Source organism: Heliangelus exortis, chromosome 18 (assembly GCF_036169615.1).
Source record: "Heliangelus exortis chromosome 18, bHelExo1.hap1, whole genome shotgun sequence".
NCBI lineage: Eukaryota > Metazoa > Chordata > Aves > Apodiformes > Trochilidae > Heliangelus > Heliangelus exortis.
The window spans coordinates 13,371,765-13,396,200 of NC_092439.1; the positions used below are offsets into that span (position 1 = coordinate 13,371,765).

The window sequence follows — 24,436 nt, forward strand, 5'->3', positions numbered from 1 at the left end:
AGGGAGTTGATGTCAGGGGAGCCACCAGTTTCTCTGCCCCAAAGTAGTAACCATTGAGATTGGGACTTCCCAGTGCTCGGGTGCTTATTTGAAATGCAATATCATAACTCTGGAGAGCTTGGATTTTTTTCTACATACTTTATTTCAGGCCTATTCACTTAATTTTAATGACACCTGTTCAGTAGTAATATTAAAGCTGTTCAGCATAAAAAACCTGTAGTGCTCTGCCAATCCAACCAGGCATTACATGGCAGCTTTTGTAGGTGGGAACCATGACAGCAACACTAAGTAATTGCCTCAGACATTATATGAGAGGTAAGACATAAAGGCTTGCACAAGAATGCAAGAAACATGATAAACCTGAGACCTGGATGAGTCCCAAATGAAACTGGTGTGCAGTCCAGTTCCAAACTGGCATCTGTATAGCCCTGTTTTGAGTCTGCAGCTGGAGTTTTACCTTGCAAAACACTTCGTTTACTCCTTATTCCCTTTTCTGTCTTGACAATAAATTCTTCCACGAATTTTGAAACTGTAAGTTTCTTACTAATTTTGGGGTGGTTTTTTTGTAGAAAATCAGCAAACTTACAGCTCTTGAAAGCCATGAAAATAAACACACAGAATTTACAAATCTGTAATCTAGCAAATTTTGGGGGGCCATATGAATGTGTTTTGGTTTTGAGATGTACATCAGCCCAATAGGAGAGCTTGGGTGCATATACTGAATATCAACACAATGAGCAAGTATTTGCAGTGCCCTATTTTGGAGCTGGATATAGTCTCTAAACACTTGTTTATGCTGATGAAAGACATTGCCAGCAGCAACACTGAGATGCTCTGAGATGCCAGTGGTTAAAATCTGACATGAAGCCAGTAAGTATAATAAAGTAGAAAATCTATTACAAAAAAGTTATAAAGACTGGTTTAGTACTGCTAATTGCCTAGAACATGGGAAAATGGGAAAAAAAAAAAGAATATGTAGCACTCCACACTTAAAAACAAAGCCCAAAGTCAAATAAATATTAGGAAAATAAAACCTGACACCCTATGAATGGTCACAGATGGCTTTTGCATGTCCCTACTCACTAGTTGCTTCTATTACTCTTCTGTGCAAAGGCATTGGAGGAAAACAGATTATGATTTAAGAGGAGTGCTGGGTTGAAACAAAGGCACTAATCTGAGTTGTTTACTTCCCTAAGGGATTTGGACAGGCTGGACTGATGGGCTGAGGTCAACTGTTAGAGATTCAGCCAGGCTAAATGCCAAGAACAATACATGTGCCCCAACAACCCCATGGAACACTACAGGATTGAGGAAAAATGGAATGGTGCCCCAAGGAAAAGGACCTGGGGGTATTGGTTGACAATGAGCCAGCAGTGTGTCCAGATGGCCAAGGCCACCAAGCATCCTGGCTTGTATCAGAAACAGTGAAACAGAGTGGCCAGCAGGACAAGGGAAGTGACTGTCCCCATGCACTGGTGAGGCCACACCTCTCATTCTGTGTTCAGGTTTGGGCCCCTCACCACATGAAGGACATTGAGGTGCTGAAGTGAGGTCAGAGAAGGAGCTCAGAGCTGGTGAAGGGTCTAGAGAACAAGTCCTGTGAGAAGCATCTGAGGGAACTGGGGATTTTTAGACTGGAGAAAAGGAGGCCAAGGGGAGACCTTTATCACTGCCTTACAGATACCTGAAAGGAGGGTGCGGTGAGGGGAGGGTCAGACTCTTCTCCCAGATAACAAGTGATAAAACAAAAGGAGAAAGCCTCCTGTGGCACCAGGGATGGTTTAGATTGGATATGAGAAAAAATGTCTTTACTGAAAGGTTTGTCAGTTACTGGAACAGGCTGTCACCATCCCTGAAGGCATTGAAAAGACAGGTAAACACTGAAATTCAGGACATGGTTTAGTGGTGTCCTTGGCAGTGTGCTAGGTTAGTGGTTGGACTTGATAATCTTAAATGTCTTTTCCTACCAAAATGATCTCTCTCTCTCAATGGAGAGAGCTCCTTCTATCCCAGCAAAGGGCAGACCTGCCCAGGGGTTACCTGAGTAGAAATTCTGAGTGTAAGGCTCCTGGATGGAGAATGAGAAACAAGGCCAGCTGTTCTCAAAGACAGCAATGGTCCCCAGAAGGGACTGTCCTTTCATGGCCTTGCTGGGATAATGGATTTTGTGATACCAGTAACAACAACACATGGATAGCTAACTTGGTTCAGACCAAAGGCCATCCAGTGCTTTGTCTCCATCAGCAGCCACACACAGATATACAAGAGTGACAGCCAAGCATAGAGACCACTTAACACTGCCTCACTCTCACCACCTTCAGGTCAGAAGTTTCCTGAGCCTGCTGAGGTTCCTCATGAAGATACTTCTTACAGTTCAGCCTCCCTCTGAGAAAGAAGTACTCAAGGAAAGAGAAGCAGCTGCAAGTTCTTTGCATTCAGAACCTGCTTCAGTGAGGAGTTCCACAGGTCTTACATTAGGATACATCTTTCAATATCTTTTTGGTACATGGATTTGACTGGTTCCACATGATGGCCTCTAGTTGGTAACAAAAATGAACAGCTAGGTACTTGTTCTATGCCAGTCATGTAGACCTGGTGTTGTCTCAGCAGTAATGCCACAGAGGGTTTAATGTTCTGAAACAGTAAGGTAGAAGGTTGATGTGCTGCACTAAATTTGCCCAACTGGAGAGTGGATTTTAGCAGCATTACATTAGCTTTTGGGATAAATTTCATTTATTTACACACATTCAGGTAAGGGAGGGAAGCAATTTTCCTAATTTAGAGTATGTCAGAAGAAATAAGCACAGCCAGTCTTAGGAAGAAAAAATGGAAGTGAATGGAGGGATATCAAGGGGGAAGGGATAAGGTGCTCCAGTGTGACACAGAAACACATCTGCCTAAATCAGGTACATATCAGGCTCACACAGATGCACAAACACAGATGCAGGGGCAACAGGACATCTACAAACACTGTTGTGAGCTGGAGGAATGAGAAAGAGGTAAGTGCATTCTGAAACCCAGGCAAGCCTGCTTAGTGGGCTGGCATGCTGCATAATAGATCAAAGAGAAGCAGGAGAGAGCATGACTGTCAGTGCCAAAGGCTTGTTAGGTCTTAGTGTTCTGCTTTATGGTGTGTTCATTGAATCTTCCCCTTCTGCAGGTCTTAATTTAAATGCTCATGTCTTTCACAGGTGTTTTTCATCTTCCCATCTGTAATGGCATCTGAACTGCATGGCAGGGGAGACAGCCACACAGAGGATATGTCTGCACACAGTGAGCTAGGAATATCTCCAGTGCTGGGCCTGTGTTGCTGGTTAGAGCCAGCAGGACCTGCAGAGCCACGGCAGAGGAGAGCCAAAGTGAGCTCTGAGCTTGTTCTGTTGCAGCAGTGGACTGCCCACAGGGTATCTTCAAACCATGAACCTGAACAGGAGCCCAACCACCACAGTTCCTGTGAGGTGTTCAGGGCTGGGAATATGGGAGAAGAGAAACTGAGAATAATCTGCCTTGTTTCTAGTAAGAAATGCTGAGGAGTTCCATGTCAATTTCTGGGAAGCTCTTGCTTGCACACATCTTCCCAGCTGCAGGTATCCAGCAAGGGGTTGAATGTGATCTCTTGCTGACCCTTTATTCTTTTATCTCCCCTTCCTTTCCCTCTGGCTGGGGTTGTGAACCACAGAGCCTCTCTACCCTGATGCACAGGTTATCTCTTCCTGGTAACAATTTTGATTCCCTTTCCTGTTTTCTTTTCCCCTGTACTCAGCTCCAAACTAACTTTTTTTTCAGGTTGAACTCTTTCTCTGTTTCAAGACATTTGCATATTCCTGATCCAATCAGGTAATATGATATTGAATAATTTAGCATAATAATAATAATTTGTGAGCTGTTTTGTCTGGATAACTTGGCCAAGGGAATTCTCATTTTTAATTTTTAAGAGACCATTCATTTTCATTTTTCATTTTGCTCTAGGGGGAGTTATCCATTCCACTCTGCCACTGAAGATCAGGCTGGGTTTTCCCTGCTAGTCCAACATGTTCTCATGTAGCTTTAGGCAGCAGAAAAAGATTCTGTATCTCTAATATGATTTCTTCATTCCAAAAAGAGCAAAACTGTAAGTCAGATATATTTCTCACACCACAGTTTGCCCTTAACCTCTACCTGAGCCTCAGGCAGATGAATGGCTTTTATTGCTGTTATAATATAACTTTCCTACAGCTATATCTTGCTTCACATAGTAAATGTGAAAGAGGCTCCTGGCCTTCCTAGAGTGCCTCAGTATCTAGCACATACTAGAGTGAAGAAGGTAAGAGAGATCACCATGTTATTTACTTTTTAACATTTTTTCCTCAACAGAAAGTACAGATACACTTCTTTCCCTAAGAAACAAGGGATGTTTGAATGTTGTTCATGCAGTGGGGGTAATATGAACTAGACTCAAAGGATGCTTTTCTACCTAATACCCCCTATCTCCCACTTGGCTCCAGCATTTACCAAGAAGGGTTTGCAGAAACTTCTGGCTGCTTCCTTCAGTTTTATTTAATTTCAGAATTCCAGAGAAAAAAAATCAGAATCTTCACCTTTCCTGTTTCCTAACAGAATAACCCCTGTGCTGAGCACACTCACAATCCAGTATGCAGAGGGCCAGGCACTACTGGAGGGCAAAATCAAAGTGGAAAATACTATTTCCTTAACTGAGTATACTCCCCTGTCATGTAGTGAGCACACACTCTTCTAGATGGAGTTATTTGATCTTCAGCTGTTAAAGCCACACTGTTAGACTAGAGGGATGTAACCCATATGTGCAATGAGCCAGGGATTTCTAGGATGTAAGAGCAGGATGTAAAGCTGACTTCATTCCTCTACCTTTGTCTTTGCTGTTTCACACAAGGGTCAGACATAGAATTTGGTTCTTGCATGTATTATTTAGTTACTATCTCTTCATCATCTTCCCACTCCTCCTGCCTCTTTGTCTTCTTCCTGCAGCCTCTGCTCTCTGCCTTTCTCCCCTGTATCTGTATATTCCTTCTGCTTCACCCCATTTTTCCTTCCCTGAAATAATCCTCAAGTTTCCTTAAGTTTTTAATTTTCATCTTCTTCCTTTCTTCTGTCCTTTTAAGGAGTAGAAGAGTTAAGACTGATGTTTATTTTCGTGTGTGTCACCACCAGTGTCCAGAGTGAACATCTGCTACATAATGGTGGGATGAGGCCAATTTCTGTATTCAGGCTGCCTGTAGCTTCAGACTGATGTCACTGCAGAGGGTCACACATGTAAGGCTTTCTTTGCTACCATGAGGAACTAAATTTTACTTTAACAGTAGGTAAAATTTAGCTTTTGAAGAACCTTAGTATATGATTTGTGCTATCACAGGATGGGGCAAAAACTTTGACCACACTACTGGAACTGTTAGCCACCATCTGACCATTTAAAAATGCTGCTGTTAATGGCTAAGTTAAAAGTAGCTCTCAGCTTTAATCTGGGACTGTCTGAAGTTGGGTATTTCTAAAGTATGCCTGAAAGGTTTGAAAAACAGGTATCTTCTAGAGCATGTCTCTACTCTGGGAGATTTTTAAGCCAGAGAAATCTGGAAGATCTATTGATGCAGCTTTTGATGGGGAAGTGGGCAAATGGCTCTTTGGGTGGGAGAAGGGCAGAAGCTGTTCAACTGGGGAATGCGTTGGAGTGGGAATGAGAGAGGGAGGAGTAGGGCGGGTGCAGGGAATTACTGCTCTGTCTCAATGGAGCTCTTTTCTTGGTGTATGCAGAGGGATGGCCTCCCTCAGCCTCCTGGTAATGAGGCACTTCACCTTCCTGGCCCTGCTGAAGCAAGGTGCTCAACAGTAGAAACTACTTACCTGATAACTGCTGCACTGAAGGCTGATCATGTGTGCTTAACAACTGTGCCTGGATGGTTTCTACTACCCTCTTAAAACGACGGCTTGGACCTGTAAGGGGAGAAGAGGAATAAATGGCTATCAGAGGAGTGGGAGTCAAATCCTCTTCCAACCCAGGCTGGAGTGGAAGGATCACAAGCACCTTCCTTTCAGTCTTGTCCCCAGGAGTGTAGTGACAGTGTGTCTGTCCGTCAGCTGAGGGCATGGCTTTGAGGAACTGTTATGCAGACCCCACGTTAACAGGGACTGTGGTGGAAGAATGGCTTCTGGATTCCTTTTGTAAAGGCAGGAGAAAGCTGGGGTTTATTGGTTGTTTCCTTTGACCCCTGTGAGGTGCATGTGGCTACTGAGATGAAAAGGGCAATTGCAAGTTTCTCTCAGAAGCAAGAAACCTCAAGTGGCCTCACAGTGCCAAAGGTCACTGAGACCTTTGAGTGAAACCAGTAAACAGGACAGGATGACACTTAAGTATGATGCAGAGAGCAGCCATTTTACCATTAATCATGGTGGTGACCAAGAGGTCATCACCTCTTTCCCTCCCAGCATTTCAATCACTATCAACACCATTTTTGCTCCTGATACTTTTCTTGCTCCCATCTGAATTTTCCCCTGTGGTCAAGACAGTGATATTCTTTCCCATGGAAGAGCTCTCTTTGCAGCCCTCCATATTGGCAAGGACAAAGCCAGCTTGCACCCCCATTACAGATTAGCCATAGTTACCTGATAAGAGTGTGAAAGTGACAGAATAGATCCCATTCTCCTTCTGTGCCTCTCCTCCTTCTGTGTATGTTATGTCCACCTGGAACTTCACTGGCTTCTGGAAGACAGCAGGACCTCCTGTGGACTTATATTCTGCACGGAAACTTGTCTGTGAGATGACACTGTGACTGAGGCTTGGAATCTGAAAAAGTTTGGTAAAAGGAGATAGTAGAAGAGGGGAATTATTTATTTAGAAAAATGCACCTTTCCGGAGTGCATGAGATTTGCTGGATTTGCTTCTGGATTTGATTTTGTAATGCACAGAGTGTTCCTGTGAAATCAGTAAGAGTGTAGGTTGCTTGGCACCAAAGAAGACTGCATTGCTCCTTATAGGACTGACCTAAATTTAAAGGTTGAATATTGGTGGAATTCCCAGCATGCTTATACAGTTATACACATTCCACTGCTTTATATACTCCATCTTTCTTCTTCTACTCATCTCCCAGGTTTGAGAAATGCCTATTGCTAAGTGAAAAACTGATATTAAAGGAGAGGGCAGAAAAGACAGTGGGATTTAAGACTGGATATAAAGAACCACCTGAGTGCCCTGGTCTGACCTCATAGCTGATCCTGTTTTGAGCAGGAGACCTCCTGAAGTTCTTTCCAACCTCAGTTCTTTGGTGGTTCTGTGATATCAAACAGGCATCAGGACATGGAGTGAACACTTAGACAAGTGCCTGGGATATCCACAGAGAGAGCATGCCTGCAAATAATTTATCCAAACCACAGCTCCTATCAATATGTAAAAGAACTTTGAGGACCTTTCTGGTATCATCCCATATCTGTACCTACAGACCTGTGGCAGAATTTAACAAATACCTAATTTTCACTTAGATAACGTTCACAATTCCTGCCTAAATTTCACATACACATATTCTATTTATGGCTTCATAGAAGAACAGACTAAAAAAAGAGAAACACAACCCAAATCACTTGGAAATCTGGCCTCTAATTCAGGAGGAAACTGAAGCTGAGTTCTGGGAAGCTGACATTAAGGCCTTACTTAGCTGGCTCTGACAATGCACTTTGGTTTGAGGTTTGCTGTAAGAATTGATTCAGAGGGTGTGAACACAAATCACCACAACACCTCAACCCACAGGTGTGAGATGTGCACAGATCACCAATACAGACACCAGAGCACACTACACCACAATACAAACCCATAAACATAGCTGAATGCAGGCAACTGATACAGTCACATGGCTGCTTCAAACCAATCTGAGCTGGATACCAGTGCATGCTACTGCACTGCACTTGCTCCCTGTATGCCTGCTCAGGTAAAAGCATGGTGGCTGGTTTTTTGGGAAGAAATTGCAGCATCATAGACACTGGAAAGGAGTGCAGTATTTTGTGGAAAAAGGTATCAATTTGGCAAATGATGGAAGAAATAAAGTGTCCTCTTATTACTACTACAAAAAAAGTTGTTATGTTGTGAGCTACTTTGTTGTGAACTACCTGGTTTCAAATTTACTATGCTGACTTTTTCTTCATGGGTATTTTTAGACAGTGAAAAAATGACCTTTTCCCCCTGCTTTCCCAGACTGTAAATAAACCACATCTGCAGCAACTGGTACTCTGTTCACTAGAGGAAATCACTGTACTTTCTGCCTTACTGAACTGAGGATTTAAAGTAAAAAATGCAGATGTTAGACAGGATTTTTGTCTGATTAAAGCAGTGGAGGGCATACCCAGCAGGGGAGACCCATTCAGATGCCCAAACGGTGACTGTAAGGTCTGACAAAGCAGCAAATCACTGTCTTGATACCACACCAGCAGAGTTCTCCAGCTGCAGAAATACTCCAGGCACTGGCAACATGGAGAAGGCTGAAATATTTTCTCCCCTTAGAGAGTATTATCTACAGTTAGAAGTACAGATGGAGTCCAGTGGAGGCCTGAATCATCAGGCCATGTAAATTAAATCTATAGAGGATTTAAAGGAACAGAGACCCTGCCCAAGGGTCTTTTATGGCATAAAGAGTCCTGGAAGTGAGCAATGCCTCCCAGAGGCAGGGGGGTGACTTACCGAGAGGAAAGCATGGACAATATCAGCCTTAATGGAGCTTAGTGGTTTGTCCTTAATGACCACAAAAATCTGTTCTTCTTTCTCCAGATTGATGAAGTTACCAAACCAGGATTTTTTGGCAAGCCTGATGTGATGAAAAGAAAGCATATTTAGAATACTGAGCACTGTTTCTTACATACTCCCTGATAGAAAAAAATACTACAAAACACAGAAGGAAGTTTTGTTAACACTCCAGATGTGTTACCAATGCTAATAGTAGGTGGCAAAAAGTGTCCAGAGAACACCCAGAGGAACCTTTCACTTAGTGAAAATTGTTAAAGTGAGGGACCACACTGTGTTAGTCTGGCAACATTTGTGACCACCAATGAAAAATCAAGAGCAATGGTAACTCTTTTAACTGAGCCAATATCCTAACTTATACTGCACAGATAAACTGCAAATGTGCCAGAAGACACATTTCTGTTTTATCTCCAGGGATCTCTCCATTTCTTGTGACAGTATGTGGATGCTGGTAACACACAGGTTTGAGTTTCTTACCACCAAATTTCAACCCATTTGGTGTTCTAGGACTTGGAAAGTTCCTTTTCTGAAGGTCTGCTGCTGGGCTAACAGTACAGCCACAGGATTTTGCTTTTTAAAGCAAGGTGTAGGTTTCCCTGGACCTCCCACCTGTCAGTGAGTGATATCCACTCCTACACAGAGGCCCAGGACAGAGTGTCCCATTCATCAGTCCCATTTACCATGTCTATATAATGAGTACACTCTGGCCATCCTACAAAGCAATTAATTTTCAGTTCTAAGAGAGAAGATCTCAACACCATGCTAAACACAGTGCAGGCTTTCCACTGACACAGTCCAGCTTGACAGTTCCTTTCAGCATCAGGTGGTACCATCACAAAATGAAATTGCTCCATTTTTCCACACTGATAGTATCAGCAAATGTTCAGGTTTGCTTATTGTTTCACCATCTCACTTCACTTTGCTGGCATTCCTTTTCAAATTAAACAGGCTAAGGGAAAAATGCAGGGACATGAATGCTGTTGGGAGGACACTACCCAGAAGCTGAAGGTAGCACCTGTGACAGGTGGAGTTTTGAGGGGAGAGAAGATGCTGGCAGCTGAGATATAGCCAAAGAATTGATGGACCAACCTAACCTCAGGGGAAATTCCCATCAAATCAGCCATCTTCTTGTATGGAAGAATTTATTATGGTATCAGAATGCCACCAAGAGACCTCTTCCACAGGATACTTTATACTGCCAGAACAAGTCCATTTTGCAGTATGGCAATCAATAGGCTTTCATTTGTTTTGGAGGACATTCACCACCCAGTGCAAGACAAGATCTCCAGACAAGGAGAACCATCTGCAAAAAGCCTTAGTGTGAATCAGGTTTTCAGCAAAGCAATAAACAGCTGGAGAATTATTAATAGATTCACTTTCCATAGCAAAGACTCAGACTGAGGCAGAATACAGAAGGGCAGAGACTAGGAGAGAGAGGAGTAAACTAGGAAACTAATTTGAAGTCTAGACCTTTGGCATGAAGAACAAAGCTTGATCTCAGCAGCATCCAGCAATTTGCACTCACTACCCATTCCAGAGAGTTCTGTGAATCACACAACTGTCATCTCTCTGCTCACAATGCACAAAGTAGAAAGGACCACAGCTCAGCTGTGCAAATAATCATTTGCTTTTACTTACAGCAGGCAACAAAAACCAAGAGCACAGAAAGATTCTCTTACAATTTGGTAAACTAGTGCCCCCTACTTAATAAAGTGGGCTGGAAAACTGTGAGTCCCTAAAATATTCATAGGCAGCTGTAACTAAGCCAGAGAGCCAGAGATTAGCATAGGGAGCAGTAAAGAGAAAGGGCCTCTCATTTAAATGGGTTGTTAAGGAGCCAGGGTTAGAGTGTGAAAGAAAATTACATACTAATTAGCTCATGTGTCTTGCACACACCATAACAACTCCACAAGCCCCTGGAGAGCTGGGGCAATAGCTCCCTGCATGTAAAGGGCCTGTGCTCATTAGTAAATTAGCACCTGGTTATCCATCTAAAATGGTTGGTTGTCTTAGGCTTGGGTGTATCATAATCAGAGCTGGCACTGGCTCTATGGGCTCCAGGGGCCCAGTGTATGTCACACACAGAAGCTGGGCCTGGAAGGAGTCTGCATATTTAATTGCAGGTCAGCCATATTCACGTGGAAGATTCACAGAGAGCCTGGGCCATAGCCCTGGGCCTTCACCAGCTCCAGCTTGTACATCACAGAAACTCACTAAATAATTCTGCTGTTGTTGCATAAGATGGAATAGATGCTGCTGGCCTCTCCTGTTTCTGGAAGGAATAGGATCAAGCCACAGCTCACATGCACTGGCTCTTCTCTCCAAGACCAGCAGAACAAGCTGTGCTCATACACCCAGGGAATAGGCCCACCAAAGAAGGGCAAAAATCATTGTTGTTTTTTGTGTGGAAAGAGTGGCTAAAAAAAAAGAAATCTTGGGCTGTGACATAAAGATACTGATTTTAATACATACTCTTAAAACTGGCCTCACCAGTTAGTCTCCAACTTTTATTTAAATTTATTTACATTTAGAAATATTTAAATCAAAGCATAACTTGTAGGAATATATGCTCATCTTCATAACTTAGCCACGTGCAGCTAACAGGAACTCTTCACAAATATTTTTATTAGTTTTCATTAGAAGCAAAGATTTAATTCCGAGGGGGCACCTTTGAAGTAAAATGACACAATAAAGGTTTCCCTCCTCTTAGAGGGTATTAAGTGATACAAACTTGGGTTAAAATGGGTATAAATCAAGGATTCTCAGCACCCTGATCAATCTCAGAAGACGGGGTTGTAAGCAGCAAAAAAATGTACTTAAAATTAATAATCTTCTCTTGTTATGGTAAACCTCCTAAGGGGCAGGGAGACAGAAGATATGTGTGGGAGGCTGGGTATGTAGATTACTCCAGAGAAACTAATTAGGTGTCCAATTGATGAAAAAACAACTAGACTGGCATGAATATGGAGGCTGGTGCTTTATTAATTCACACTGAATTTCTCACTGCTACAATGTTGTTTCTTTTCCTACTTTTGGAGTGTCTGAGTGCATTGTTTTCTGGAGAAGTGTCACTGTCGTCCCTGTCTGTCCCTGAGCACATGGATCTGTAACCTCCAGAGGTTCACCTGCTTGGCACAAGTAAGAGCACTTCCACTCAGTCAAATGGAGCTATGTTTCTTTAAATGTCATCCCTAACAAATTTTCTAGGGCTTTTTCATAGGAGAAAGAATAGCATTACCCAGACATGTCAAAAAGTATTACCTAATCATCAGGTTTGTTAAATGAACTAGTGTCTTAAAGAATGCAGTATCAGAGCAAGGACAGGTTTTTTTATCATTCAGCCCAAGAGGTTAATACAGCTCTTCATAAATATATTTTATTTCTTACAGAAAGGGAGAAAATACTAGAAGCAGCAAGACATGGAAGTGGGCACTGAACAACAAGACATCTATCGTTAAAATATAATCCAGTTCATTATTTTTTATGACTTTTATTATGTTTACTGCAGGCTGCAGCCCAACTGAACTCATTAATTTGGCAATTATAAAAGAAAGAAAAAAGGGCCTTAGGCTTTGACTTGCATCCAAACTGCCTCAAATGATGGGCACTACTTCTCTAGAGCAGCTTTTAAAGAGTAAGTGGGAAGCAGAGAAGGCAATAAATGAAGAGAAAGCCTTCCACCAACATATATGCATGGAGAGGAGATTAATTTCTGAAGCTTTTCTGCTTCACAGCCTTAAAAACATTAGAGATTAGAGTATCATATATTTATTTGATAAGGAAGTGTTCATTTTATGAAATTCTCTCATGCTTCTCCATAAGTAAATGCTCCAAAGTACTGAAAGCATGATTTATTCCATTTTTCTTCTGGATTTATTTTACTATACTTTATTATTATTCCCTACTTTTCTCTCTCCTGAAGCCTTTATGCCTCTCCATCCTGCAGCATTAGATATAGAGTGTCCATCTTACACCAGATAATTCCAGTATCTGGGGAAAGTTGTGAAGGCCATACCATTACTACCAATTACAAAACTTTGGGCCCAAAATTTCAGCCTATGACTCATGAATATTTCAAACAACTATCTTGACAAAAAATCCAAATTGCCTTGGTTGGCAGGGTAAGCCTATGGGCGCTGGGTGCACAAACACAAGCTGTGAAAATAAAAAGGAACAATTTGGCATCTGTTGCATATATTAGGAAGGGTTTGGAGCAGCACTCTGGCAGGGACTTCCAAACCTGCCATGCAGTGATGTACATTTGTGCAGTGAAATGGTTGAAATGTACACTGGCTTTTAGGAATGAGTTTGGTGAATAGGAAACAGCTTCTGCACGTCCCAGGGCTGCTGCCCAGAATTAACACTGTGTTTACTACTGTGGCCAAAGATTCCTCTGAATTATCTTAGCAGAGATTGTTATCCTCAGGATGAAACTCTCCTCTACTAAGAGGAAGACTTTTTAGTGCATGGTTAAGGGACAGTGCAAGCCACTGATTATCCATTCCACTCTCCAAGAGTGATCTGCTGGATAACCAAAGGAAAGAAGAGGGAAGGGACATATTACAAACCCAGTACATTCAGCAAGCCATGAGAAAATGGAGAAGTGGGCACATGTGAACCTCATGAGGTTCAACAAGGTCAAGTGCAAGGTCCAGCACCTCATCTGGGGAAAGCCCCAGTACTAGTACAGGGTAGGGGAATAGTGGATTGAGAGCAGGTCTGTGGAGAAGGACCTGGGGGTACTGGTGGATGAAAAGTTGGCTGTGAGGCAGCAAGGTGCACTTGTAGACCAGAAAGCCAATGGCATCCTGGGCTGCATCAAAAAGAAGTGTGGCCAGCAGGCAGGAGGTGTTGCTGGCCCTCTGCTCCCCTCTGTAAGACTCTATGTGAAGCATCCAGCTTGGGAGACTTCAGGACAGGAAAGACATGGACCTGTTGGAGTCAGTACAGGGAAGGGCCATGAAGATGGTAAGAGGATGGTACACCTATGAAGACAGGCTGAGAGGGATGGAGTTGTCCAGCCTGAAGAAGAAAAGGCTCTGGGGGAGACTTTATTTCAGCCTTTAAGTAGTTAAAGGGAGACTTTAAGAGAGGGAAAGATTTTTTAGCAGGGGCTGCTGTGAAAGACTAGGATAATGGCTGTAAATTAAAAGAGGATGGATTTAGGCTAGATATAAGGAAGGCATTGTTTACAATGAGGGAGGTGAAACACTGGAACAGGTTGCTCAGAGAGGTGTTAGATGCCCTGGCAACATTCAAGATCAGGCTGCACAGAGCTCTGAGCAACCTGATCTAGCAGGAAGCTTGGACTAGATGACCTTCAGAGGCCCCTTCCAGCCCAAGCCATTCTATGATTCTAAAACAAGGTGATTACTGGAAGGCTGTTTCATCACCTGCTGACCCTACTGCCACACTACTGAGGTATAGATTTTTTCCAGGGTGCTTAGCAGAAGAACCATTTCACATCTCTATCCCACTCACAGGATAACAGGGTACATTAAGACACTGATCAAGAACAGGAATACATCACCTTACGACAGCCACGTAAGGAAATTACATTGGTATGTGGTGGAAATAAAGTGTGTACTGGCAAGTTACTTACTCTGGGGATGATTCCGGGGTTAAATTAGACATCTCCTCTGGTGTAGGTACTGCCCATGCACACACAGCCAAAGAGAGGGAGGGAGAAAAGAAATTGGTGAGTCAGTACATGGTCCCTTTTTTGCTGGCATACCAGTGAAGCAATGCTGGCACCACATGCTCTTGCATTTGTCCACTGCCTCTGCAGACTAAGACATTGGAACACTGAACATATGTCTCTAAATCACAGCATCTAATCAAGAGCTGCATTTCAAGGCATTATGTAATCTTGCAGTGGCTTCAGTGGTTTCTGGGTTGGACCCAAATCCCATGCCAATTTGTCTGGCTTACAGTGGCTTCAAAGTCTAGTTGGATGCAGCTCAGTCACTGCTGCAATTCTCCACAGTTCTCTGACCATCTCAGAGACAATGTCCCTGACCATCACAATTCATAACTCTTCTATGGCTGTAATTCCCCAAGTAATTCTCTATAATCACATCCTAGTAAAACCACAGGATATTGAGATACCTGCTGATGACATCTGAGGATAATGAATGCAATTTTGGGTACCATTTGCCTAAATGCAAAAAGCCACCTGGAGTATAAAGAAGGAAATTTTGCACATCTCAACACTCTACAGACTGAAAATGCAAAAAGGCCAGCAGATATGGATCCACTGACAGTATTAAGGAGAATTTTATACCAGTTACCAAGATAAACCAAGCTGTCACTCAGAACAATTTCAGCCCATTGCCACTACCTGTTTTGAGCAGAAGGCTCAGCCTGTGGCTAAAGAGAGGCAGCAGAGTACAGACACAGGGGAAATGGCAGAGCTCTAGGTTCACTGAAAAAGTGGAGTAGCTGACAATTAAACTTTCTACTGTTCTAAGAGCCACAGTTGGGACAGTAAGAGCTGTATGGCCAGAGTGGGAATAGTGCTCAGGATATGATGTTGGAGCAGCTGCAGTGGCATGGCAGAGCCTACTCACACCTTACTTGGGACAGGGCTGGCTCATGCTATCACTTTCATTTTCAGTACCACTATTCAGCCCTCAGGACATGAAATTTGCAGAGCTACAGAGAGCTATCAGCTTGCTGCTGAATATCTGCCCAGATCAGAACCAACCTCTGAGTCTGGGTGTGTACTCACCTTGTAATTTCCGACGATGGAAGCGAGGAGATCCCAGGAAACTGTTCTTGATTGAGTTGAGCCGTGTCCTCCATGGCATTCCTCCAATGCTGGGGCTGGATGGTGGTGTTGGGTTGGGTGTGCCTGCTGGGCTCTCCTTTGGCGTATGGACAGGTGTCCCCTTGGGGGTAGGGAGGGGACTTCCCCTTGGAGAGGGGTGAGGGGTGACCTGTATGATGGGGATAGATTTGGTGCTTGGGTCAGTACTAGAAGGGAGCAATCTAACAGGAGACATAGGGTTGGTCTGCACTTTAGGAACAGCCAGCTGTGGGTTAAAGCTGGCAGCAGGTGAGCGGCCCTGAGCACTCTGCACAGGGGTGTTGTGGGCAGAGGGAACGTTGGTATTGCTGGCAGGGAGTGGGTTGGATTTAGTAGACTGGAGTGGTTTTTCGGCCAATTTGCTCTTGGATGGCAAAGTCTGCGTCTTTGGGTTGGGCTGAAGTGCTGGCTTTGGTTGGAGGACATGTCCAGGCCTGGAGGCGTTCCTACAAGCATCAGGGTCCAGGGAGACTTGGGGTCGGGGAGAGAAAGGGAGGTCGGAGGTCTGAGGGGGGATGAAGAACTTTCTGATAGGCTACGAGACAGACACAGAGTGTCCATGCACACCAAAAACAGTGAAATACGCATAGAGCGGGCGAGCAGAGAAAGGAAAGTCAGAATCAAATCCATCCAAGTCACAAAGATGCACCATGTCACAAGGAGACACGAGAGATGGAGGTGAAGGGATAGTGGAGGGGAGGGATTTTGCAAAGAAACAAAAAAAAAGAACAAACAAACAAACAACAAAAAAAAAAAGACATGCAGTTAGCTGGGAACACAGCATAATCAACAACAGCAGCAGCGGCAGCAGCAAGAACAACAGTGTCATAACAGGCTTCATTGTATTAACCAACCACGTGTCAGCAAAGGAAACCAACAGAAAGAAAAGTAAAACAAAGGAAAAGTGAAAAAAAAATATATATCCAAACAAAAAACCAACAACAAAATGAAAGAAAGTAACCAAGAAAAAAAGAAGAGAGAAATGCCATCTCTCTGGGATTGTTCTGATTGCCCTGCAGTGAGAGAAGCACAATGCTGGAGGGAGGTGAGGAAGGGGAAGAAGAACCACTGAAGCCACAGACAAATTGAGATGTGCCAAGAATGGGACCACCTCTTTCAGCTTCAAGTGCCCATATGCAAACCCAGCAGAGAAATGAACCTCCAAACAGGTGTGTGAAACACACAGAGTGGTAGGCAATGCACACAGGTACTGCACACACCAGTCAGAACCTCTTTCCTTCCTCTCAGCTCTGGCTCTGGCTAACACAGCCCCAGCTGCAGCCACCCACTGGGGAAAAGGGGAAAGGGAGAGGGATGCCTCGTGGCCACCCACTCTCATCCCCTGGCCTGGAAGGTTCAACCCCTGAGCAGTGACTTGGAGGCTTCAGAGCACACACCACCACAAGAAAAATGTGAGCTCAGGTTGATGCTCAATTTGTGAACATCTGCAGCAAAAACTTCAGGGAGGCCTGGCAAATTTATTTATCTGGGAAGAGATGATGCTTCCCGTCAGAGTTTATGCTCCTCCAGCCACATAGCTCATCGCATCAAAGGACAGCTTGATAATCAGAATTTCTGTCATAAAATCACAGCAATATTTGCCATTAAGTCCCAGTTCTATAGAGGGGGTGGGGTGAGCCACTGTTTTGTAACACAGTTTAAAAAGAAAATGACAATCGAAGCTCATAATCCATCACTGAGTTATCAGAATGGGATTATGAATGGTTTTTTCCCAAACAGGAACTTTTACACGAGAGGCATTTTAGGAAGCCATTCATATGTTGACAGAAAACATCAGTAAAGAGACTTAAGAGGATAGAAGCCTTTTAAAGGGAAACCAGCAAGGTAAAAGTTCCATTTAAACCAAATGGAAATTACAAGTACTGGCAGAACTATAAAATTAAAAATTACTACCCAAAATCTTTAGCCTTTTTCTGCACTCAGATTCTGATTTCTAGAAATTATTACCTACTATAAATCATCACAATTATCACAATTACTATTACTACAACTACAATTGCTATTACTATCCACTCTTGACATCTAAAGCTGCACTGTCCAGACTCAACATTTACAGGTTACCATGTCTCAGATCTCAGTCCCAGGTAAGCACAGTAACAATTGAGTTTACTTTCTGGGCTTGATGGAGTTGGACAATGTTTCCATATTTAAAAAAGCAAAAAAATATTTAAGACTTAGTTCCTAACATTGTCTGCATCAAAGTTTTGAAATTAGTTTAAAGAATTCAGGGTTAAGCCATCAAAATTAAAAAAAACCAAACCACTACATAAAAAGGATTGTAAAGTTAAACTAAAATTCTGATCACCAATTAGAAAACAGGGGGAAAAAATAAGGAAAGTGGTTAATTTACAGAAATCACTACCAGCACTTGGTTATTAAACATTTGCAAATTGTTGTAAGCCAAAGGCTGCTGATTGCAAATATTTCCTTGCAATTCTGGTACCTGAAGATGGTTTGAGAAACAAATCTGAAAGCATGAAGTAAAATTCAACTCTCACTTAAGCCATTAAGAACCTGAAGGGGCACCCTTAATTACCACATTTTTAATAAAGAAATAAAGAACAAGATTAGGTCTGTATTTTAGTTGGTGCAATGAGGAACACCATTAACAAGATCTTGTGAGAGTTAAGAATTCTTAGCAGCCTGGATTCAGTTCCTCACAGGACTGAACCTAAGCAGTGCATATATTGAAATGTGTATTTACTTTTTAAAGTGTGTTCTCTTCCAATAATCTAAGGTTCTCATAGATGCATAGGTAAGGAAGTGTAAAAATATATGATTTTTATTCCAACATTTCTTTTAAAGCTTCAAATGTACCTGCCTTAAAATCATTATGATTTGTTGAAAATGCCATCTGATTGCTAAATCCCTTTGAAGACTGTTTAATCAACTGTCTATTAAGTAATAATGGCAAGATACAGCAGATATGCAACAGATCTTGCCATCCATATTCTTTGATGCAGTCCAACTGAAATTGATCCCAAGCAATCAATTATTCAAATTAATTAAATCAAAAAATTTAGGTTTCCTGTCCTGAATGCCTATTTTGTGCACAAAGCTCTGTTTCCATGCTCTTTTTCAGTATATATTGCAGTGGCTTAAGACTTCTCTGACCCCTGCTTCATTTCACTGCCATCCAGGAGTCCCAGAGCAGAACCAAAGAAATGGATCTTCACTGGTTCCTGGCACATTAAAGATTCAGAGGAGACCCCAAACACATTTATGTCAGTTGCAAAACAGGGTAACAACTGATAGCAACCCAGAATATGTTTCAGAAAATAATCCAATCAAGCAAGGAGCTGGTAGCTTTAAGCATATAAACTTCTACCTGACAGTGTCTCTTTATGCATAAGAAGTACACACAATGTTACTGGGGAATTACTATTTTAAGTATTTGGAAACTAATGTCATCTTCATATACCTAAAAGCAGATGCATAGGTGTAACCACAGACATGGAATATATCAATTTCTAATAGAGGATAGCATCTTTCTCATGAAGTCATAAAATGTAACAATTCTCCAAAGTCTCTGGGCCACTTAGGTAATGTGGATTGCCACAGCACTACAAACTGCATGATGAGGTCTGGAATTTTGTAAGGGCTGCAGTCTTAAATGTGCTGATCCTGTCAGACACTAGGAATACTCATTCTTATCCCTGAAGAAGTCACCAAGGAGAGGGAGGCCTCTGCTGTTGCACTTTTAAACTGTAATAACTTTGCAACAGATGTACTATCAAGCATGTTCTGTACTATCTGAGTATCAGTACTTGTTGAGTATTGGCATTTAGTTGACTGTGTATTGAATAAGGGCATGTGAATGTACCTTATTTATAAGGGTTTGAGTGTTCTTTTCTCATCTTAATTAGTGAACTTCTTTTAAATTTGCTAGCACTCAAATTTGTATAATTTCTTTTGTCTGACTGTTTAATTCAAGCTACTCCAAGACAAACTGATTCAAGCTGATTGTAACCAGCAGGGTTTGGTGCTCTACTGTGACCTGATGGAAGGTAGCTGTGAAAAGGTTCCTGATATTTGTTCTGAAACAGACCTCAGCTAAATAAGGCAGTGGTTAGTCACAGCTACATTATTCTATGTGGTTATGAGACTGAAAAAGGGCAGAGGCACAGTGAGATCCCTGCTAACAGTGCAGGGAAGATGTATGAGAAATTACCTGCTTGTAAATAGCATTTCCCTCACCACCATGAAAATTTACAAGCTGCCAAGGAAAAACAAAACATCCCAGCTAAGAGCCACAGCTCTGCAGCAACAGATGTTGAAAAGCATCAAGCATGTGTGAGTGAATTGGACCAACAGATCTTGAAGCAGTTCCACTTACCCTTGGACTGCTGAGAGGACTGGTGGAGAGCCCAGACGACGCTCCGCTGATTGACCGAGACCTGAATGGACACAATAAGGAAAACAGAACCCTCAGAACACTTGGACAAGGAATACCCTGGAACACCAGGCCAGCCACCACAGGCACAGGCATGGAGTGAGCAGGAGGTGGGAGGCTGTCACTAGAAAAGCACAAGACTCCTCCCTTTCACTACTGTCACATTTTTCAGTTGTCCCACCCTCAAAACACAGAACTGCTGTTGCTCTGGGAGGAAGGACACTCTAATCCCTTTTCATTAAGGGAGCTGCTACCTTATTTTTGGACACTGAGTATGTGGAAGCTGCCACTCTGACCTGTGCAAGCTGAACTGCTGAGCTCAAAAAGGACTGTCAGGGCCTGCATGTCAGTGCTGAGAACTACCTTCTGCATAGTGCTGGTGGACACAGAATGAGAAGTTCTGTTACGAGCAACATGGAAAAGCACTGTGTCTACAAGGCACAAAGGTAGAGGATTCTCCCAGTTACTGAAAAATAACACAAGTCTCCTTGGCTCAGGCACACAATCATTTCCTATGTGATGACTTCCCACTGAAATCAAAGCTCACATTGGCATAACCCTTCCCAGTTTCTCACTGATGGTTTTCCCATCTCTGCTCTCCAGGAAGGCTTCCTGCTGTTGCATTAAAGAAGTCAGCTCTTCCCTATGGATAACGAGCTCTGCTATTGTGGATGTCCTTACTGATAGCAAAATAACACCCCAGGCACCCTCAAAAATAGGCCAGTCAAGGGAGAAGAAACTGTCCTTCTACTTGCTGACCAGCTCACCTATACTGTAATGCTCTCATGCTCTCCAGCAAAGGCCACCTCTGAAAACCATCAGCTGTAGACAACAAAACACAAACCTGCTCTGCTACATGGGGTGAAAGGCAGAGAGGCACAAGAATTTCAGCAGCAGAAGTTTCTAGGAGAGCTGCCAGCAGAAAAACAACTCTCCATGTGACTGTAAATGAGTAAGCCCCAAAAGCAGCTGCTTTCTATCCTTTTCAAATGGAAAGTTGTCTTGAAGACTGTAACTTCTTATAGGAAAGGATTTGGACAAGAACTTGGTTGGTCAGCAACCACCTCCCAACATGTCAGTATAGCAAACCTCCCAATGTTCCATGCATAGGAAGAGCCATGAAAGCAATTACTTGCCTTCAGATAACAGAAATGAAAAGATGAAACCCTGTAAATGCTTGGAAAAAAAAGAGTGCATGTGTTTATGTGCACACACAGGTGTCTCTACGTGTGTGTACATGCTTATTTCAAAATTAAAAAGGTCAGACAGTTAATGTGAGCTTATAGAAAAAAGAATATAAAATAAATTTAGACCATAAACCATTTCAATTTACTCTCTCCTAGCATTATAAAAGAATAAAACAAAAATATCAGTTTCTAAAATGGCCTAGCAGACATGTATTACTAAATAAGTGTGAATAGGAGAATTATTAAAAATATATGCCCTGCAAAAGAGGAAGTATTTCCAAAAAAGAGCTAGCTACAACTGAACACAACTGCAGGTCCTGCAGAAACTGCTGTTTTCCTTTGTATCTCACTGCAGTTTGTCCATCAGAGTAAGTAGGTAAAACCCAGAAGCCCAGTCTCAGCATGCTCTTTTTCCAGATTACATCTAAATTTGCACCATGAAAATATGGAGCATTCATTCTATGCAGAGACTCCCCACTTACATTTTTCCTTGTGCCTTGCTGCAGTCTGCCAATCACAGTACAGCAGTCAAAAACCAGAAGCTCAGTCTTGACATTCTTTTGCAATAGATTCAATCTAAATTTGTACCATCGAGATCTGGGGCACTCATAAAGGTTTATGCAAAGTAAATTCAAGGGGAGAACTGTCTGCTCCACTTTTCAAAGGCTATTTTATGTGTCTCTCCTGTAACTGAAGTGGTTGAGTGCCAACACAGATGTGTCAGGGATATGGGAAGTCCATTTAGTTAAAATCTGCCTTGTACAAGTCATCAGGAAAAGGTTCCTCCAAACAATAAATTACAAGCAGATCCTATAGATTATTTAGGTGCCCAGAGATGCAGGTAAACAACTTTTTAGGAGTTAAACTCCCACCAGGAGCTGTTCCCACCAACTCTTAACTGTGGTGGGAAGGTCCTCTCTGACACTCACCTGAATTTCAGGATACAACAAAGCTGCAATCTGCTATTTCAGGCATTTCTGCTATATCAGGCATTTCCCACAGTCCTCAACGCTCCCCTCCCAACCCCATTGCCTCCTAATTTATTTTTTTTTAATGATCACATGCATAGAGGGCAAAGCATGGCAGGCCCCACCTCCCAACTCCCGGTTCCTTATTGGAAGCAATATTTGAAAAGGAGTTGTTGTGTACTCTACTTTCATCCAGCCCTGAGGTAGGGGACAGAAGAGAGAATTAGTGTGAAATCCTCCTTGAAAAGCATTCAGGATGTGACTGCTATTGAATAAGTTGTATTTCTGCTGCTGATTTACATGCAAAATATGTAAGAAAAAAAGCAGGCCCTATAGCAAGTTTGAGTTTGTCCACACACTGGAAATTATACATAGGAGAAGTGGAAAGAGTTCAATGAATCTGCATAAATTTTAAATGTTGGGGTAAAAAGAGTACATTTTCAGACCTTTTCTCCTTTACAAGAGAGTTCTGGTGTGGGATAGAATGAGGAGATCTTGCTTGCATCTCCTTTTATTTAATGCACCTTTCTTAAGATACCTTTACAGATGGGGCATAGTTCCCAAGCTAGCTATAAAAACTCAGCACAATGGCAGGTTCTGTACTTCAGCACAAAAATGCTAACAGGCAAAAATGACAGACTTGCCTCTCCAATCAAGATCATCTTAGCTAAGAAATGCTAGAACTCTTTTTTTTTTTAAAAAAAAAAACCCAACCCCACATGCACTGATGCACTGCTCCTGTATCTCAGGAGTCAGGTGGACAGGACTGGGACAGGGCCAAAAGAAAGTAATGAAAAGGTTACATTTTACTAAAATGCTGTAATGGAAGAAAGAATAGAATTAAAATTTTTATTCCTCTCACCAGAAAATGGGAGTGTGAGGCTTTACAGGCAGCATATTATTATGGCAGACCCTGAATGATCTCATGTGTGGAAAGAGGAGAAAAATATGACATCATCTTATCGCTATGGCTATGAAATAAGTTTATTTAGTGGGAAATATGTAGTAGTCAGTAACACCCTAGGAGTCACCACAGGCATTAGTTTAAATGTCATTGGATGTTTGAAATCTGTAATTATTCTAATAGTTTAATACTAAATGCAACAATCTTATTTTGCTCTGTGGTTGCATTGCTGTATCCTTGGGAACTAACTCAATGGGAGCCATCAAAAAGTTGTTGGAAATTCAAGCAGAAGAGTTAACTCTGAGCAGTTGCTCACATAAAGAGCATTCCCTCCAACCCAACTGCCAGGTTCAGACACAAGAAGAGTTTCTTTAGTCCCTTCCAAAGTGAGATAATTGTTTTGCCAAGCCTTGAAGGAGAAATTATAAAAAAACTCACATAAGGGAGCTGGACCCAAGGTTTAGGAGGGGGGACTCCAAACAGAAGGTGGGCATTGAAAGCATTGCAGGCCATTCCCCCATCTCATGTATTGACAATAACCTGGAGACATTTGAGCTATGAAAGAGGCCAAGCCTGAAACAAAATGTGCATGCTGGGGCTGCAGTTTGTAGATGTGATGATTTTATACCTTATTCAATCTGTTTGATACTTCAAAGTATCAAAGTTACAAGGTCCTTTGTTTTAAGTTTTTTTTCTCATTGCACTCAGCTGCTGCCAAAGGGAAAGCCATGTGAGGCCCACTTTCTGTTAGATCAGTGGCCTCAGGCTGGGGAAACTGAGGAGCTGGTTTCAGAGAACTGCAGAATTTCTTGAGAGCTGTAAGAGGTGAAGGGCTGCAGCCTCACATTGCTGAGGTGCAGGCAGAGAGAAATACAAGAAGGAAAAGCACAGCTGGCCTGGTAACTCCACCATACACGTAGCACACGTACAGAGCACCACTACAGAGCCCTTCCCTCAGATGAGTTTTCAAGTGCTTTTTGACCAGTGCAGCCCCCAGTACACACCAGCAGACTGGTTCACAACCAGCATTTAACACCTGGGTCAGATCTGGTATTTGCTTTTTCTTTGCATAACCATCTCACAGAAATTGTTCTTACAAAGGGGAGCATGGTACCTGGTTGTGGTCACAGCAGGAGTTGTTTTCATAGCACATTTTACCAGGATGCTGAACACAGTCTCTTAGCTGGGCAAGCTGGAGCCATGCTTCCAAGAAGGGGAGCCTATAGCATGCATGCAGCGTGCAGTAATGCATCAACTTGTGTCCCTGGGTGAAATGCCTTAGAAATTTTCAATTGGTTTCATCCCATGTGCAGTTTTGCAAGTCATTCCCAACCAACCTCTTATTTGCTTCAAGCATAAATTGGGTGGGATTTTAATCCTCCTCTTTGCTTGCTCACTCAAATAAACACCAACAGAATTCT

At 42.5% G+C, this 24,436-nt stretch overlaps 1 protein-coding gene across 14 annotated transcripts in view; it reads right to left on the reverse strand.

The window, feature by feature from the left end:
* The window catches only part of BRSK2 (BR serine/threonine kinase 2), a 300,865-nt gene that overhangs the window by 17,578 nt on the left and 258,851 nt on the right, over positions 1–24,436 (reverse strand). For 8 of the 14 annotated variants that reach the window (XM_071762444.1, XM_071762440.1, XM_071762438.1 and 5 more), the window contains 6 exons: positions 19,900–19,960; positions 15,465–15,672; positions 14,337–14,385; positions 8,675–8,798; positions 6,613–6,793; positions 5,854–5,943 (listed from right to left, as the gene is read on the reverse strand). In XM_071762444.1, coding sequence (XP_071618545.1) covers positions 5,854–5,943; positions 6,613–6,793; positions 8,675–8,798; positions 14,337–14,385; positions 15,465–15,672; positions 19,900–19,960 — 713 coding nt within the window. Of the gene's footprint in view, positions 1–5,853; positions 5,944–6,612; positions 6,794–8,674; positions 8,799–14,336; positions 14,386–15,464; positions 16,078–19,899; positions 19,961–24,436 lie in introns of all 14 variants that reach the window. The other 6 variants (XM_071762434.1, XM_071762432.1, XM_071762433.1 and 3 more) reach the window with 1 other exon arrangement.